This window comes from Tripterygium wilfordii, chromosome 19 (assembly GCF_013401445.1).
Source record: "Tripterygium wilfordii isolate XIE 37 chromosome 19, ASM1340144v1, whole genome shotgun sequence".
NCBI classification, from domain to species: Eukaryota; Viridiplantae; Streptophyta; class Magnoliopsida; order Celastrales; family Celastraceae; genus Tripterygium; species Tripterygium wilfordii.
The window spans coordinates 14,198,748-14,216,854 of NC_052250.1; the positions used below are offsets into that span (position 1 = coordinate 14,198,748).

An 18,107-nucleotide genomic window follows, 5' to 3' on the forward strand; every position below is an offset into this window, starting at 1 on the left:
AATCAAAATGTCCTCTTCTCTTTCCTGGTACTTTCACATGGTGTGAAATTTGTTGACTAGTAATGTTGAAGCTGACAATCTAGCTAGCGTTTCATACTTTCGTCGGCTATTTTATGTATGTGTCTCCTCGAATGCTCCCTTCTTCAAAAGTCCATAAGCTATAGCATTCTTATTGAGGATGTTATTCTCTTTTGCTGTGTTTGATGTTTTGTAATTGTTAACTCTGCTAGTTGGTGATCATTAAACCTATAAATATTGAGCTTCTTATTCATATATGTTTACAAATTTTGTTTTATGTATCGCATGAAATATTCAGCATGCACTTCACATATGTGCACTAGCCAATGTGAAATAGCAGGCTTATTGATGTTATGTAAATGAAATCTATCTTTTATGTTGTGTGGTTTTTGATGATCATGGTTGTGTGGATTTAATTTTACGTTGCAGGAAGATACACAGGCTGACTCTGAAAGTGATGATGAAGATCAGCAAATATATAATCCCCTCAAATTGCCAATGGGTTGGGATGGGAAGCCTATACCGTATTGGCTGTATAAGCTTCATGGTCTTGGCCAGGTTCCTGCTGCTGAACCAAATTGTGTACCCTGTGAATTAATCCATTCCCTCAGTCGTCAGCGACATTCTATATTTCCATCAGTATCATTACCAGTGCTTTTTATGTAGATTATTATCTGTACGTGGAGTTGCATTGATATATACTAGTTGCGAAAACCTGAAACATGATTTGGGTATTCCTCACGTTGCATGGATACCTTTTGGGGGCAAATATGTGATCCTGTGAGTTGAAGTTATTATAGGCATATTTTTGGCGGCCAACCTGCAATGAGTTTAGAGTTGGGCATTTATGAAATTGCTTTGTTTCCTGTCACATTTCTAATATTATGGTGCATATGTTGGTTTGATATGAAACAACATTATATCTAGGCTTTATTTGGACATGCTTTGTGTAATATATAGGCTTTCTTATGGCTCACAAAATTGCAATTCTTTCCAAATTTCTTAGGAGTTCAAGTGTGAGATATGTGGGAACTGCAGCTACTGGAGCCGGAGGGCTTTTGAGCGTCATTTCAAGGAATGGCGCCACCAGCATGGGATGCGTTGTCTTGGTATTCCAAATACTATGAACTTCAATGAAATCACGTCAATCGAGGTGAGCCCCTTATGCCCTTGTTTATTCAATAGATAATGGATTACACTAAATGTGGAGATGGTGAAAAATTTATTGTTTGCATGATACTAGAACTTCTCTAGATGGTGGAATTTTTATACTTAGGCTGATAATGGTTTTATACTCGAGTGTTGGTTTGGGCAAGGTTTGAGATTTCTGCCACAAAATGAAACATATAGATGTTATAGATGGATAATATCCAAAATATTTGAAGTGCCTTCATTAGTCTAGATAGTATGATCTGCTGGTCTATGAAGAGTTTACTTGGTTTCTATTTGTTTTGTTCTTAGAAAATGCTGGAAATCCCCATCTGTGGATTTAAACAGTAACGTTCAGTTTTATGTGGTAGATTTATGCCTGTAATTTGTGAATGCGAACTATTTTTATATGTGCTTGGAGGATATGATGGTAGTATCACTATTACTTTTGCAGTGGCGACCATGGTGGCACTAAAAACCTTAAAATCTTGCAGGAAGCAAAAGAGTTGTGGAAGAGGATAAAAGAACGACATGGTGTGAACAAGTGGAGGCTTGAACTTGAAGAAGAATATGAAGACAAGGAGGGCAACATTTATAACAAGAAGACATACCGATCTGCAACGCCAAGGATTGATTTAAGGAATATTGATAAACATAAACTTATCTTTACGCATATGGGCTTTCCATACTTTCTATTTGCTCAAGGGCTACCGGGGTGCACCCCCAAGTTACCTGACCTGATGCATCAATCCTGTCATGAATCATGTCCGTTGTGGGAAATTTATTAAAGTAGATAAGTCATGTGCAAACCGTAGGTGGACCGTTGACGATGGTCCCTCTAGGCCTCTACTGTGAGGTTCTTTATGCAGTGTCCGATGTGACCATCTAAGAGACCCGAGCTTAACTCAATACGAACATGGGCCATGGCCCAAGTCCCAGCTTGAAACAGCAAGCTAGAGAAGAGATATCAGAGGCCCAATAATTTGGGCTGGACCATGTTACAACTCGGGCTACAAGCATGCGATTGCCACTTGCCAAGGTCGACCAAAAAAAAAAAAACGTGAATAATTTCCTAAAATAATAGAGAGCATTGCCCAATGGAATTTATCGAATCATAATATTTTTTTAAGTTCTCCATCATCTGATCATTAACTAAGTTATCAAACATAAACTCCTATAATCATGAATATGGGTGTAAAACTTATGATGGAATTCTTGAATTTTCAAAATAAGTGACAACTCATGTGCATATAAGTTTTCCACCAAACAATATAGTAAGTTGGACCTAGAGTGTAAACGATCGATTTTTTTGACATAAATTTAATCAATCAATAAATCAATGAATTATTGACAATTTTTTCGGGTTTTTTCAGTCGACTCTAAGTTTAAATTTTTAAAAATAATTGACCAATCATCCGGTTTTATACTATTTTTTTAACACCTGGGAAAATGCGTGACAATATGCAGGTGGCTGGAAAAAAAAAGGTTATACCGGAGAGTCTGAAAGGAGTTGCAAGTTGAAGCGCACGAGGACACTCCGTTAAAATTCCATCGTTAAAATGCCAAAGTCTAAGGGGTAAGATCGTCACGTAACATCAGTTTATCTCCGAAGTCGTCTTCGTGCCTCATTAACGCCGATGAACAAACACATGTGAATCCCTCTCTTTTACGCGGACACACACACACACAAGCGCCTGTTGTTTCAATCCTCTTCAACGTTACTCGCTTTTCCACATTTATCCTCAGGCGACCCCCATCAGCATCCACTAGTACCTATTTGGTTCTCTCGTAATTTCCTTAATTTTGGCGATTACAATCTCGGGAATTACTGTTCTCTCCCTGCGATCTGCTCTTGCCAGTTCCGGCGACCGTTCTTCTACATTTAGGGTTTGTTAAGATACTATCCGGGATGGGTGGCCTGGGGATATCGTTAATTATTTGCTATTAGGGTTTCAATTTTGAGTATAAATTTTGGGATTAGGGTTTTTGAGTTTTCAATTTCGGTCGCTGATTTGAGATTTCGGGGCTTTCGATCTTTATTGAGTATTCGAAACTCTTTGGGACTTTGCGACTAGGATTTTTTGGTTATTTATCGGCGATGCCTCGCAGTTCTCGGAACAAATCGAGTAAGCACAGTTCGAGGGATGCAAGGGATTTCTCGGATTCCGAGAGAGATTCAGGCGTGAAGGATCGGAAGGACTTGACGAGAGAGAGTAGTGTCAAGGCCTCGAAAGAGTTGGCCTCTGGTGAGAAGCGAAAGCTTGATTCGAAGGAAAACAAGGAGTCTTTTGGGTCTGGTAACGCGGAGTATTCGGAGGAATATACTTCTTCGAAGCGGCGTAAGGAGAGACTAGATGGCAGCGCGAACGACAGGTGGAATGGTGGGGGCCAGGATGACCGAGGGGAGAAGAAGTCTAAGGCTTCGAGTGAATTAAGGAGTACTAAGAGGAGGGATGAAAGTGTCGGAGTCTTCGGTGATGTTGAGGAGTCTGGGAAGAAGAGTAGTGGAAAGATTGAAGGGAAACATCGGGGATCGAGTGGAAAGGATGGGGAGAGGGAGAAGGACAGGGAAGGGAAAGGAAAAGAAGGGAAGAGTGAGCGGGTGGTTGATGGTGAAGATCACCATAGCGTGACAAAGCAAGTTGCTGAAAAAACTGGTAAGGTAACCTATTGATTTGTTCGTTTCCTAACGGTCTTATCTCTCAATATTGATTGGTGTTAAATTTAGTTTCTACAACAAATTATGGTACTGTTAGCTTAATCTTTGTCAGTATATGAATGTGTGACTGTTGCAGTGTACACCCACTGCTACTAGTAGATTTAACTAGTTAATGGAAATCTCAAACACAGATTCAACTGTCATCGAGGTTATAAGGCATTAACCCCACACAAACGTGTATATAAGCTTATCTTATCAGAGAATGTAAAGAAAGTTCACCCAATTACAAGCAAGGGAAAGAATTTGGCACTAAGGTCTATTTGCTTGGGCAACCATAGCAATCAACTGTACAATGTCGCGCACTCACTGTAGTTGGTGACCCATTTTTCGGTATGAAAGCATCCAAGAAGTCTGTTACAAAACCCTTGCAAGGGATGATGTAGGATACCCTTCATGAGAAAAATACTTCCTCTTGATTTCTCTTGTGTCTCTGCTTCACCAAAAATCTGCCTTCTATTACCCCATCCACCTGTGAATCTACAAGCTGATGGGCTACAAACAGAAAACCGACTTGCACACAAAACCACAATTCCAAAGCTTCCATCGCAAGTAATATACCAGTAATTGGGAAATTTCCTTGTGATTTTATCTCACATCGGACACTTAAGAAACTAGGTGTATGTTGATTGGAAAGACAATGAGATTTCGACTTATTTTTATCCAATACAAACCCATGAGCTGTGTTGTATGCTGCATATACCCATATCTGTTATTAGGCAACTAATTGAAGTATGATTATGCGATTGCTTTGTTCTTAACCTCACAAAAGAATGCACTTTTGAGTCATGTAGATTAGAGTGTGACTCCATTGTGTTGATAGTGTATTTTGCCTGTAGTTTTGATTATTGGGGGGAGGATTATAGTTGGGACATTGATAACTTAAGGATAGTGGTGTGGGAGTGTAAAGAATTGAGAAGGTTCAAGGAGTTCCTAAAACGAGTAGATAAGACCAAAAAGGCGGGGAAGGAAGTACTAAGAAAGGGTATGAGCTCTAAAAGATTACTGTAATGATTCCCAACTTATTTTTAATATGGATTTTCCCAGATTGTTTGGGACAAAGGCTTGACAATAAGGTGGTGAAGGAGTGTAGTTCTTTGCTCTCTCTTTCCCTTAAACTTTTTTATACTAGGGAGATGATAGAACTAGCTGCATTTAATGTAATGCATATTATGGATGTAAGTGATGGTATCTGAATCTGTTATCTCGTTGGCTTGATAGTAAGTGAGTACTTGATCCTCCCCACTTTAGGTATTTAAATTTCTTTTCTTTGAATAGGAGCTGTGTGTTTATCCAACTCTTGGACAATGACTATTTATGTTTCACTTTATTGCATTATAATATATTATCCTAGCATTAGTTGTCTAGTTGGTACGTAGTAAAGATTTTGAAAATGAGGATAAGATTCACGTGTGTGAGAGTGTGGTAATGACTAATGAGTGATAGAGAGATTACTTACTGTTAGAATAATATAAAAAATCTGAAATGCCCCAACCCTACAAGTTAACTTATTGAGTTGAATGACAAAGTAATTAATCCTAAACATGGTATAGGAGCATGTTAAGATTAGTTATTTTGCGGTTCAATCCAATGAGTTAATTTGTTGGGTTGGGTTATTTCACATATTTATATATATTCTAGCAATTTTCCAATTCAAAAAAAAAAAATTCTAACAATTTTCAATACCTTAGAAATCATTCCAAGGGTGACAGAGGATCTTCTTGGGCGATGGGTGTGGTGTGTTTGCTAAGAGATGATTAATCATTAAAACATGTTTGATAATTACTCGTGCATTTTTGTAGGATCTATAAATGTCTTTTTGAACTTTAAATGTATTTCTCAATTCAGCTTGAAAACTTCTCTATTAATGCTGGTATTTACCTTCATAGATAATTGGTTCTCTAGCCTTCGAACTGGCAAGCGATATCAATTTGCCAGAATATGTTCAGTTGTGTGACCTTTGGTTTTTTTTTGTCTTTTTCCCTCCTCAAGCTGTAACTTCTTATACTTCGGTTGCATTTGTGCAGATTCATTTGCACAGGATCAGTTGCAAAGTCCTGAATTGGAGAACCAGTTTGAGAGGCGAATTAAGAGAAAGAGAGATGGTTCTGGAGATGGGGACAAGCATCGGGATGATGTTGGAGATGTCAATGGCAGACGCCAATCTTCTAAGGATGATATTACCAAGGACGGGAGATTAAAGGATGAAAAGCATAAGGATGAAAGATACAAAGATAAATACCGAGATGACATGGACAAGGATAACAGACATCGAGATGAGAAGCAAAGAGATGAGAATATTACAAGAGATCATGTTCACAGTAGGTCAAATGAAAAGTACTTGAGGGATGGGAAAGATACTACAGAAGCTAGACAAAAGAAAGTTAAGGCTCAACAGACAGATCGTAACAGGGAACATGACGATGATCGTGATTATCTTGGCAGGGATTATGATCTTGATCATAACAACTACCATGAACGTGAAGGTGACCGAGACCGTGACCGCGGTCATGCCCGAGACCGTGGTCGCGACCGAGTTCGCAATCATGACCGTGAACGAGATCGAGATCGTGACCATGAGTGTGACCGTGACCGTGACCGTGACTGGGATTGGGACAGGGATCGAGATCGTGAATGTGATCGAGATGTTGATCATGATGGATCCCATCTTGATGACCGAAGTGCCAGATACAAAGATAGCCGGGGCAAAAAGAGATCTCCAGATGATCCTGATGATTACAATGATAATAAATCTAGAAGTCTCAGAGCTCCCTATCATGATGCAGAAAAGAAATCTTTAAGCAGTGGCAGAGTTGAACCAGATGCTGACAGGGGAAGGTCTCAACCACGTCAAGCCCATCAGGAGACCACAGGTGGCAGCAGGAGGAGAAGTTCCCCCAGTTCAAGTTCACATGGAGGGCCAGATGGGAACAGGTATTCATCTTATCTTGTTGTTGGTCTTGGGGGGGGGGGGGGGGGGGTGGTGGTTGGGTGTTTATTCTGTTGTATAGCATGTTTAACTTTCAAGACCTTTCCTGCTATGGGGCTTGAGGATGTCTTGTTCTCTGATATGCCACGTGTAAGATAAAATTGGGTAGGATTTATTGATAAAACTGTTAGATTCTGTAAGCACGTAATGGGAAAATCTGCTCAAGTTTTTAGACCTTCGTATGATAATGAACAGCTTAAACCTGCCATATAATAATAAACATTGGATCTGTTTTAGGCATTTTAAATCTGAGGATTCAAAGTATAGAGATGGTGGGACAGAACAGAGGTCCAGAGCAAATTCTTCACGACATGCGACTGGTTTTTCTGGATCATCAGAGAGAGCTTCTAAGTACAGATCCTCTGAAAAACCTATGAAACCAGATGATGGGTACATGGGAGAGTTCTCAGCGGAGAGGCCTTCTAGTTCCAAAGCATCACCCATCGGCTTGGTGGATAGGTCACCTTCATCAACGAGTCTTGAGCGTAAACACATGAGCAGAACAGGCACTAGGCGAAGTCTTGACATAGAAGAATCAGGGCGGAGGAGCAGTGCTTCCATGGGTGCAAGAGACAGCTCTGTAGCTGATGACAGATTTGGTCGTGATTTTCCTTTGGCAGATGGGTCTCCTCATGCAGATTCATCATTATATAGCAGAACCGGTCAGGGCATCTCTTCTTCTTTTGCAACCCCACCAATTACTTTCAGGGGAGGAGTTGGCAGCCCTTTTTTGGGTTCACTTGAAGAAGATACTCGAGTTGGTGCCCGTTACAGAAGGAATAGTGATCCTAATTTGTCAAGAGTGCTGGGAAATGCTTGGAGGGGTCCCCCAAATTGGTCTTCTCAGGTTCCAAATGGCTTTATTTCATTCCAACATGGGCCTCCTCATGGAGGTTTTCAAACAATGATGCCACAGTTTTCCTCCCCACCTATGTTTGGGGTCAGACCCTCTATGGACATTAACCCTTCAGATATTCCTTATCCTTTTCCTGATGCTGATCGCTTTACTGGTAATTTGCGCCCACTTGGATGGCAGAATATGATGGATGGCTCTGCGCCACCTCATTTGCATGGTTGGGACGGAAGTAATGGTGTATACAGGGATGAACCAAACATGTATGGGGGCCCTGACTGGGAGCAGAATAGGCATCATGTGAATGGTCGAGGGTGGGATTCCAGTGGGGATGCTTGGATGGAGCAGAACAGTGATGTGAGTACGGATTTGCCCTTGATGTCCCAGAAAGAGGACCTTCCAATGCAGTCAATGGTGGATGATGTTCATACTGGACAGGTGGGTCAGAAATCACAATATGAAAATAATCACGGGACAGTAAAACTTATTGAAACGGCTTCTGTTGTCGCTTCTCCTTCTAAAGAGATGCCTAAATCCTCACCAAAAGTTACCCACGAGAAATCGTCTGATCCTACTAAAACATCCAAGGAGGATGGTGTTACTCAGTTTTTCCGTGCTTACCTTTCCAAAATTGACATTTCAACAGAACTTACTGATCCAGAGTTGTATGGCCAGTGTATGAACCTATTGAATATAGAACAGAATGGGATGGCTGACAGAGATACTAATATGCTCGTCAGTTTGAAGGTCGTTATTCTCAGCCTTGTTTCACTTTTACTTGTTCTCTCATTATTTGGTTTATCGACTTTTTCCTGTGCTTTTTGTTAAAATTGTTGCCAATAATGCAGGATGGTGGACGGGCAATATCCAAAAGTTCCAGTAGCTTTTTGGGATTGAAACTTTTGCCTGCGGCAGATGATTCTGTTTATCAGGTAATGATAAAAATGCTAATTTATTTTACCAAGATGAATATTTTATATTGATCTTGTGGGATTACATTTTTTCAATTGCTTGTGTTGAGGACTGCGAGACCAAGTATTTTGAGTAGTTTTCAAGCATGCATTTGAATCATCTGTCATCAGTTGCAGTTATTTGAAAGGCTTGGAGATGATTGAGAATCTTGTGAATATTAATTTAGTAGTGCTCCCTAATCATATAATATTGAACTACTGATTGCCACTCGATTGTATATGACAGAGCTTCGAAAAGTTTTTTTTTTTTTGGCAAACTGAAAGAAGATGGTATGATAGTGTCATGCGGAACCAAAGGGTGATGTCTTTCTTAATTGTAAGATTTTACTTGATGTTTTATACTGCTTGATATGACCCTGATATCTCTTCTTCCTTTTGAAGCCGTAATTCTTTAGTTGAATGCCATGCGGGATTGTTATTCATGAATGGAAATGAGTTGTGTTTATCTGTAGTTGGACCAAATGATATATATGAGAACTACGGGCACTGATATTTTCTCAATTAGTAGAACCAAGTGGCAGTTGAAGGGATCATCTGTTCAAATTGTGAATTTTGGCCCCTTGTATTGAAGTGGGTCATATTTTCCCTGAAAAGTTTGTTCGACTTACCGGATTTTTCTGTCCTTTCTGCTTAGGTTTATTTTATGCTGATTGAAAAAATGATGGAGGAAGTGGTGCTTGTGTCAGTAGCATTTTTTGTCGTGGGAATTTTTGACATTTCATTTGAACTGCTGATTGTTGATGCTGATGATTGACTATATTACTTGCTTGCAGAGAGCCATGGACCTCTACAAGAAGCAGAGGGTAAAAGTGAGAGCCTTGGAAAATGTTTGTAGTGGAGAATTAGATATTATATCAGCTTCCAATCTGGGAAAAGTGGAGGAACCAGTTAATGTTTGCAATGCTGAGAGGGTGGAGGAGCCAAACTCAATTTTAGATACTGCTATGCAGGAGAAAGCCGAAACTGTTGCAACTGCTGTCCCTGAGGATGAGTTGGAAGAGTCGGTTCCTATGTATGATTCGGCAATACTGGAAGTTCCTAATCAAGAGAAAGCAGAAGCTGCTGCAGTGTCCGCTGAGGATAAGCTGGAGGAGCCAGCTTCAACTCCTAGTCGGGTGGTGCTGGATCAGGTGACACCTACCCCTAACAAGTTGGAAGTGTCGGACGATGGAAGTCCTGTGGAGCCCGTGCAAAATTTAAGTGGGGAAGGAGTGGATGAGATAACTTCTGAGCAAGCAGACAGGGAAGATGCTAGAGGTGATTTAATAAGCACGACTTCTGATGATGCATCATGTGCTGCCCCCCTTTTGGTCACTGATAGCAAAGGAAATAAGGAGGTGATCAAAGGGGAAGCTTCTGGTGATGCAGTGCGTGGCCCTTTACCTTTATTTCTTCCGGAAGGTTCCCCTAAGGAATCTGGGTCATTGTTGCCTGGATCAAATGAGTCCGTAATTTTAAGTCGGATACATCATTCACCTGAAAGTACACATTGAAACAATTTCTATATCTGTGCTCTCTTGTGCTTTTGGTTTAGTTATTTATGCTTTTCCTTTCTTTTGTTGCCTTGTCATTTTAGTTAATGAAATAAAAAAAAAAAGAAAAAAGAAAAAAGAAAAAAGAAAAGGGCTCCACTTTGGGCCATCAAGTTTTCTTCATTTTGATTCATCCTTTGTGCCTCAACATTGTTGCATGTTTGTTCTTGTTGCTGTGTACATTTTACTGAAAATTTTAACCGTGGCTTTTTTTTCCTACATTTTTGTTTCAACACCTTTTGCTTTGCTTTGCTTTGCTTTGGTCTGTTTATTGATTTTTTTTTTCCTGTTTTATTTTCTTTGGGTGGTGGGGATGAGTCTTGGTTTTCTGTGATTTGGTTTTGCCACCTTCTCTCCTTTTTCTTTTCTTTCTTTTGTTCTTTTTTTCCCCCTCAAAGGTCGTTGATTGTTAAAATTAGTGTTAAAAGAGGTGAATAAAATGAGGATGAGAGATGGATCACCAGATTGAATTATGTGATGATGTGTTGTATTAATTTCATCGCTGAGGTCATTTTTTGTACTCTTCGCAAGAAGAGTACAAAAATTTAGCCTTGTAATGAAGATATTATTTTTTACTTAAAAATTTATTCGATTATATATGTTAAATGGGTAATGAACGGTAGTGGGGTAAATTCAAAATCAAATAATTCATCTCAATTTTATTTAAAAATAAAATTGAAAATAATAAAGAGGTTATATTTTATCAAGCACTCAAAAGATAAATTAATGACTCAAACGATCAGAAATTTGTCTATACTCTACTCATGTCACTTTTTTTTAACCAAGAACGATGCACACTTGCCCTTTAGTAAGTTTGATATGACCTAAACTCAGGTTATTACGTCTATGTGAATGTAAATTTTTTATCTCACGAAATGATAAGCAAGTCAATTTATACGGATAAATAATAACAATAAACAAAAAAACTACTAACTAAACTATTTGGTTGGGCCGGGCTATTCAGCTTAGTCTTACCATCATGGGCCCGTTTGTTGGCTTGTAGCCGATTTCAGCAGGCCTGCGGCAACAAAAAGCTCCACAAACGACAACTACTCGTCTCAGATCATCTGACTGGGCCGAGCTATTTTGAACTTCATCTTACCATATGGGCCCATTAGTTGGGCTTGTAGCCCGTTCCACTGCGGCACCAAAAAGGCCCGACTTGTGAGTTGTGAGCATAAGCTAGCCGACTTTCAGAAAATATTTTCTTGCCAATGAAAATAAGGAAATTGAGATCTCGGTACTTTAATTAACAATCAAGTTTTTCTTTATATATCAAACCCACATTACAGAGAATTCTTCCATATTTAAGGCAGTGAATAACAATTAAGGATCTCCTCTTAATCAATAATTGTCATCACTCAATACATTATGACAACTAATATTTCCTATATATGTATATATATATATACAGCTAAGAAAACTTTCCTCAATTGGATAATCTGCCAATTCATTACCCGTTAGTTGGCATTAGGGAAACCTAACATCTTTACATGTAAAACTATATATATACATACATACATACTACTTGTTGCTCAATACCTAAGTATTATTATTAAGCATAGCAGACTTTTTATTTTCCTGACATGGATTCTTACTGTGTTCTAGGTTTTCTTCTGGTCTGTATGTTTCTTGCATGGCGACATGCAGATGCAGCCAAAGAAGGAGAAGTTAGCTTTAATGAAAACTATAAGGTGTTGTGGGGGTCTGATCATGTTCAACTTCTCAATCAAGAAAAAGAAGTTCGTCTCACATTGGACCCAAGTTCTGGTCAGTGCTTTTGCTTCTTCATCATCTGTATCAATCTAGGGTTTATGGTGCAATTTTATTAATCGATATTTAGTGTAACATTAATTAATGTTAAAAACTGAAAACAAATATACACTTTTATACATCTATTTATGTAGATGATTTATTTGTATATTTTTTTAATTGAGAATAATAACTTTCATGAGTTTATCTAATTTTTTTACGAATAATTTTATTGAACATATGATATAAACTAGCATCTAATTCAAACTTTTATTATGGTGATTATTTAATTAATCAATTTAGGGGCTGGAATTGAATCCAAGACGATGTACGGATCCGGGTATTTCCAGATGAAAATAAAATTACCAGAAAAGAATTCCATAGGAGCTGTTACCACCTTCTATGTAAGTTTTTTTCTTTCCCTCTTCGTGCAATTCCAATAATATTATATGTAGCTATACACACACACACTTGACACTCATATGATGAGTGACGATTATTTTATTATTGATGATGCATAGTTAATTTCCCATTCAAACATCCACGATGAGGTCGACTTCGAGTTCTTGGGCAACGAGACAACACCATACACATTAAGCACAAACATCTTTATAAATGATGGAGGAGGCCGTGAGCAACAGTTTCATCTCTGGTTTGACCCAACAAAAGATTTTCATTCTTACAGTCTTCTCTGGAATCAGCACCAAATAGCGTAAGCAATTAATTAACCCCAAATCCCCCTCTCTTTCTCACTGCGGACTTTCATCGAACACTTTGTTTTTGTTGTTGTTTCTGATTGCGGATTTTCATCGAACACTTTGTGTGCGTCACCGAATTGACTTGTTGATTTTTTAGACTGTTCGTGGACCATGTTCCAATCAGAGTTTACAAGAACAAGACAATCCTTGGAGCAGAATATCCAACACAGCCAATGTACATAGATGCAAGCTTATGGCATGGAGATGGCTGGGCTTCTGGAGGAAAGCCGATTGATTGGTCTCAAGCACCCTTCAATGCATACTACAAAGAATTGAGTCCCATTCATGCCTGCCCATTACAGGACAACACCAACACCCAACATTGTCATTCGTCCAAGTTTTGGTGGAATGGCGAGAAACATTGGGAACTGAATCCTCAGCAACAATCATCATATGAACATGTCAGGAAGACATACATGTTCTATGATTATTGCGCAAACAACCCCACGCCGCTGCCAGAATGCTAAGGCAGTTAACTAATAGTTCAATTTAAAGCTTCTGTATATGATTATTTTAGTAAGGAAGTAATAAGGCCAATCCTGATACTGGGATGAAGTATTAATAAATAAGCATAGTTGAATTGAGATTGTTGTTCATAATAGCCTGTCTATGCTATTAGCTCTTGGCACTATTATTTTTCGTTCTTTTTTTTGGGTGATGAGGGGACCACAGTTTATCGGTTCATCGGATTCTATCCCAATGATAAATTTACGGATTATATACAATACCTGCAAACTACAAGGGCCGATTAAATCTTGAAACGAAACCCAGCCAAGGCCACCAAAGATGAAATGTGAGAAACTAACTAAAGGGTTTTAAATCAATTTTTTTAATCCCTAATACACACCTCCAAGTCCCAATCCCAAGTACACACAAACTCACCAACCATGGAGAATAATCTTTTAGCTAGCAATTATTGTTATTTGGAAATCTTTGATCATGAACAATTTAAGAGACACATAGAAATAAAGATAAGTTATCGCACATCTCTTTTTTTTTCTTTTTTTTTTGTCTGGAGTTATTGCACAACTTGAATATAAGAACAAATTGCTATTTTTTTTAAAGAACAGATGATTAAATCGAAAAATATGTGTGTTTTTTTTCTTTCATTTTCTATATTTTTATTTCATTAATTAAATTTGGCTTAAAACCATCCCAAAAACAAAAATATATACAAAACACAAACTAATTATTGGGCTTATGTTTGTATGGACTATTGATTATAAATGTTTTTTTGAAAATTCTCCTAGGTTGAAATGTTGTAATTAATTGAAACTTTAAATGTAAATAATACTTAATTGATTAATTAAAATTAAACATCAAATCACATGGTAATGAAGACTAGTGATGTGGCTCAACCTAAACAATTCTAACTCATCCATGTTAGATAATTTAATAGATTATTTAAATTAGTTAATACTTGAATCCACCCATCTCTCTTCTACTTGGAAGCCAAGAAGCTCATGCATATCGGAGGGCGAACCTTGGCCAAAGCAAGAATCAACGAAGGGAGTATCCATAATAAATCTCCACATATCAAGCCTGGAGCCACTGCAGGAACCATTAGTTCAGCCTTTGTCCTGTTTATCTTGTGCCATGCAAATACAATCACGCTCCCAATGCACATATCAATCGTATAGTAAGCCCCAATCAGAAATGGCATAGCCATGACCATTGGAAGCGGAACCCATTTTCCAATATTTTTAGGAGACATGTCTCTTATCAAGTTCACTGTCATGGCAAATGCGAAAAATCCATAGCAGAGGTACAAGCAATGCTGAGGCAGGGTGGAGAAGCCTTCCACCCCAAGAATTGCCATGTTTCTATAGAGAATGGCATATGGCGCCTTGTATTCTCCATCGCCCACATTGAACGCTTTGTAGAAGAGGAAGAACGTAAGCGGAGCAACCACGCAACCCATAACTGTCCCAATGGCTTTGCTAAGAATCATTGATCGAGGAGAAGTGAGAGTGAGATGGCCAATCTTCATATCATGCATCGAATCGGAAGAGATTGAAATGATCGATTTAATTATACCACAGCCCACAAGTCCTGCAACTACTCCATTTTCTTTTTCAGATATTGCAGCAAGAACAAAGAGTGCTACTTTTCCGTAATCATAGGCCATGTTCATGCCTGTTAGACCAGCGCCATAAGCATTGCAGAAGCTAAGAGAAGGTGCAAGAATGTAGGCAACGAGGACGAAGTACCATTTCAATGCAGGGAACATAAAAGGGATGACGATAATGGAGATGACGGAGAAGATCATGTACCCTGCACATGCTACCCACAATGGAATACTCTCTCTTGTGAATAATTCATTGCGCTTCAGATCATCTACAGCCAGATTTAGATTATCTCTCTCTGAAGCTGCAAGCAATTTAGCAAAAAAAAAAAAAAAAAAAACATTAGTGACATTTCATGGTAAGATGATAGCAGCGTATGGGCAATGCCCACTTCGTATCACTCTGGCATGGATTCTTCTGACTCTTTCACGAATGTTTTTGGCGGTAAAAAATAGTATCTTGAGAAAATTGTAGAGCCCGTCACCTAGGATCAGAGCAATAGAGACAAAAACCTGCAGTGCCCACAAGGTAAGAAATAATTTAGCATGCATCAATCTATTCTGATAACGCCCTCAATGCCAACAAATGATGGATTCAGTTCTAAAAGACTAGATACATATAATTTCATATTCACTGACTTTGTATCCACTTAGACTTTTCATGCTGGTTTCTGGAAGGTTTACTGGAAACCATGCTCCCTTACGTCCGTGAATCGATGGCCACATTATTCCCCAGGAGAGCACGGCTCCAAGAAGCAAGGACAAATTCACAAGATGAGAACAAATCATTCCAGCTCCGACATATAACATGCTAAAATCAAAGTAAAACCTACACGTACAATTCACTTTCTTTAGTCAATACTTGTGGAAGGAAGGAAGGATCGCCATTTAATTAGTAGGCTTTAATAAGTAACGGGAAGATGAATATCACGTACGAATTTTTCCAAGCTTTTAATCCAAATGTAGGAAATTGAGCAAATCCACATTGATCTCCACCGGAATAGAGCCATCGAAAAAAAGCCCAAAGAAAACTAAACGAAAAGGATCTCGCGAATCCAAAGACCTGCTTCCTGTAAGATTAATCACAACTTTGTGTGAGTTTTGTTATTCTTGAGCATCCTAGTAAGTGTTCCATTTTCAAGAGCTTAATCAAAGGAGAATATGTTTTACTTAGCAATCTTGTCTCCTTTGGGATGATGGAAGCCATTAATAAGAAGTGCAGTGGCAGTTCCGCTCGGATAAGTTAACTTGTAGTCAATTATCATGAGCTGGGAAGATGAAAATTCATGATCAGATATCTACAATCCAAGATTTCTATTGCATCCAAACCCAAACACTCATTAACAACTCTTAACTTTTATAATCAATCTGTCATACATGGAAGAAGATCAAATGCAGAGAAATATACCTTTCGAAGAGGAACTAATGCCAGCAACCCCACAAAACTAGTCACGAATAGGAATCCCGTCATCCAACCAATCTCAGGTTCTTTGGTGCTCCAAGGATTATTCCCCTCTGTATTGACCCCTGCTTGCACATATGTCTTCATGTTTAAACCCAACAGATAAGACCCAAATCCTCCTGCAATCCCAAATTTGATAGATTAAGATATACAGTAGTTGAATCTGTGACAAAAACAGACAAACAAACAAACACTATATGTGCAAATAATAGATAGATATCCAACCAACCTCCAATAGCAATGCTATAACAAGTCACTGCACAAGTGTGAATGATGGTGTTCTCTTGTGGAGTGAAGGAAGTCGTTACAAACCCAGCTTTTTGGAGCAAATTAGTCCATGTCCGGATGAAAACAAAGGCCAATAAAGCAACAGAGACATTGAGATTGGGGAGTACCCCGGTTGTGAGATTCAATTTCATTACCGCCACACTATACATGACGCCAATAACTAAGCTGGCAATGAGTCCTCTGATTGTTATCTGTTTAGTCCATGGAGGAATTCTCTCCACATGATCCTGTGATTCCTCCTCTCTTGTTCTTTCCAGTTCCTCTCCCTCAACTCTCTCAATCTCGCTCATTTGTTCCATCTCCATGCTTTCCATCTCAATCTCGTTGATTTGTTCCATCTCCACGGTTATTCCCATTTCAGTCTCAACCATTTCTGCTATTTCCATGCTTACCATCCCAATGTCACCCATTTGTTTTTGTTCGATCTCGATGCTTTCCATCTCAATCTCTTTGCTTTGCTCAATCTTAGCAGGGAACACAGGCCATCTTTGATGAAATGTGATCAACACTCCACCATTTCCGTTCACGGCTGCATGCATGATGCATGTACTACTCTGCAGTAACAAATAAATTAAAAGCTACACACATTTGAAGTTAGAACACATGTTGGGCCACATGTGTTCTTAAGCACCAAGGATTTGTTGCTTACGTGGAAGCATGAGGCCTGTCCAAAATATATATATATATATATATATATATATAGTTTGAATCCATTCTGTCAACCAAGTCCAATAAGGCACTCAATGTTCATCATTATATGTCTTTTGGTTTGTGAAATCTAACTTTCTAGAAATAAGAGTTTTCCTTTTGTTCATAATTCCTATATTTCGTTGCTAGTTTTCCTTTTGTCAATGACTCATATGTTTGGTTGGTGAAAATTTTGAAATCTAGAATTCCAAAAAAACTGTTCTTCCAAATGAGAAATTTTCATTTCCTCCCAAAAAGAGATGAATTTTTAAAATTCCTCATTTGCATTTCTTTCCAAAAAGAGATGAATTCTTCAAATTTAGAATTCCAAAGAAAGTTGAATTTTTATAAAAAGAGAAAATTTCATTTCCTTCCAAAATGAGATGAATTCTCGAAACCTAAAATTCCAAAAAATGTTAAATTCCTTCCATAAGAGGAATTTTCCTTTCCTCCCAAAAAAGAGATGAATCCTTCTCAAGGATTGAGAATACTTTAGCTTTTGTACGGTCCAATTTCTACTTTTCGCACTGAAATTAATAGAAGAAGATAATATAAAGAAAGGATGTTAAATCATCATATGGTTTAAAACAAGGACCAAAACAATTTCATGATAAATTGATAATGTGATGATATAAATCTTTAACATAAACGAATGTGATAAATGTGTTTATGTGAAAAGCACAGATAAAGAATATGTCATTGTATATCTATACATAGACGTACAATATGCTGAGCCAACAATATTGAGGTCATCAAGCCTACCAAGGGAATGTTTTCTGATAGGTTTGACATGAAAGACATGCGTGTGGCAAATGTGATGTTACAATAACTTAATATTGTCTCAAGATTATTATGTTGAAAATATTC

General features: G+C 38.3%; 3 protein-coding genes across 3 annotated transcripts; 2 read left to right on the forward strand and 1 right to left on the reverse strand.

The window, feature by feature from the left end:
* Positions 1–2,764: 2,764 nt before the first annotated feature.
* On the forward strand, positions 2,765–10,292 carry LOC119985647. Its single transcript, XM_038829936.1, has 5 exons — positions 2,765–3,824; positions 5,911–6,817; positions 7,110–8,472; positions 8,574–8,657; positions 9,470–10,292. The coding sequence occupies exons 1-5, from the start codon at positions 3,266–3,268 to the stop codon at positions 10,187–10,189; spliced, it is 3,633 nt and encodes a 1,210-aa protein (XP_038685864.1). The 5' UTR covers positions 2,765–3,265; the 3' UTR covers positions 10,190–10,292.
* Positions 10,293–11,788: 1,496 nt separating this feature from the next.
* LOC119986249 (xyloglucan endotransglucosylase/hydrolase protein 2-like) lies at positions 11,789–13,331 on the forward strand. The gene is made up of 4 exons (XM_038830824.1): positions 11,789–11,998; positions 12,284–12,384; positions 12,502–12,692; positions 12,836–13,331. Exons 1-4 carry the CDS (start codon positions 11,815–11,817, stop codon positions 13,203–13,205), a joined length of 846 nt encoding a protein of 281 aa, XP_038686752.1. The 5' UTR covers positions 11,789–11,814; the 3' UTR covers positions 13,206–13,331.
* Positions 13,332–14,179: 848 nt separating this feature from the next.
* On the reverse strand, positions 14,180–16,867 carry LOC119985344 (metal-nicotianamine transporter YSL3-like). The gene is made up of 7 exons (XM_038829619.1): positions 16,495–16,867; positions 16,212–16,384; positions 15,974–16,071; positions 15,739–15,873; positions 15,443–15,632; positions 15,196–15,316; positions 14,180–15,108 (listed from the first exon to the last, which is right to left on the reverse strand). The coding sequence occupies exons 1-7, from the start codon at positions 16,865–16,867 to the stop codon at positions 14,180–14,182; spliced, it is 2,019 nt and encodes a 672-aa protein (XP_038685547.1).
* Positions 16,868–18,107: the final 1,240 nt, after the last annotated feature.

Excerpts from the sequence above, each read along its gene's own strand:
- LOC119985647 (XM_038829936.1), top strand. The coding sequence starts at position 3,266 with ATGCCTCGCAGTTCTCGGAACAAATCGAGTAAGCACAGTTCGAGGGAT. Across the intron at positions 3,825-5,910 it reads GCAAGTTGCTGAAAAAACTG|ATTCATTTGCACAGGATCAG; the intron begins GTAAGGTAACCT and ends GCATTTGTGCAG. Across the intron at positions 8,473-8,573 it reads ATATGCTCGTCAGTTTGAAG|GATGGTGGACGGGCAATATC; the intron begins GTCGTTATTCTC and ends CCAATAATGCAG.
- LOC119986249 (XM_038830824.1), top strand. The coding sequence starts at position 11,815 with ATGGATTCTTACTGTGTTCTAGGTTTTCTTCTGGTCTGTATGTTTCTT. Across the intron at positions 11,999-12,283 it reads CACATTGGACCCAAGTTCTG|GGGCTGGAATTGAATCCAAG; the intron begins GTCAGTGCTTTT and ends TAATCAATTTAG. Across the intron at positions 12,693-12,835 it reads TGGAATCAGCACCAAATAGC|ACTGTTCGTGGACCATGTTC; the intron begins GTAAGCAATTAA and ends TTGATTTTTTAG.
- LOC119985344 (XM_038829619.1), bottom strand. The coding sequence starts at position 16,867 with ATGGAAAGCATGGAGATGGAACAAATGAGCGAGATTGAGAGAGTTGAG. Across the intron at positions 16,072-16,211 it reads CATTAGTTCCTCTTCGAAAG|CTCATGATAATTGACTACAA; the intron begins GTATATTTCTCT and ends TCATCTTCCCAG. Across the intron at positions 15,317-15,442 it reads AAAGTCTAAGTGGATACAAA|GTTTTTGTCTCTATTGCTCT; the intron begins GTCAGTGAATAT and ends TGGGCACTGCAG.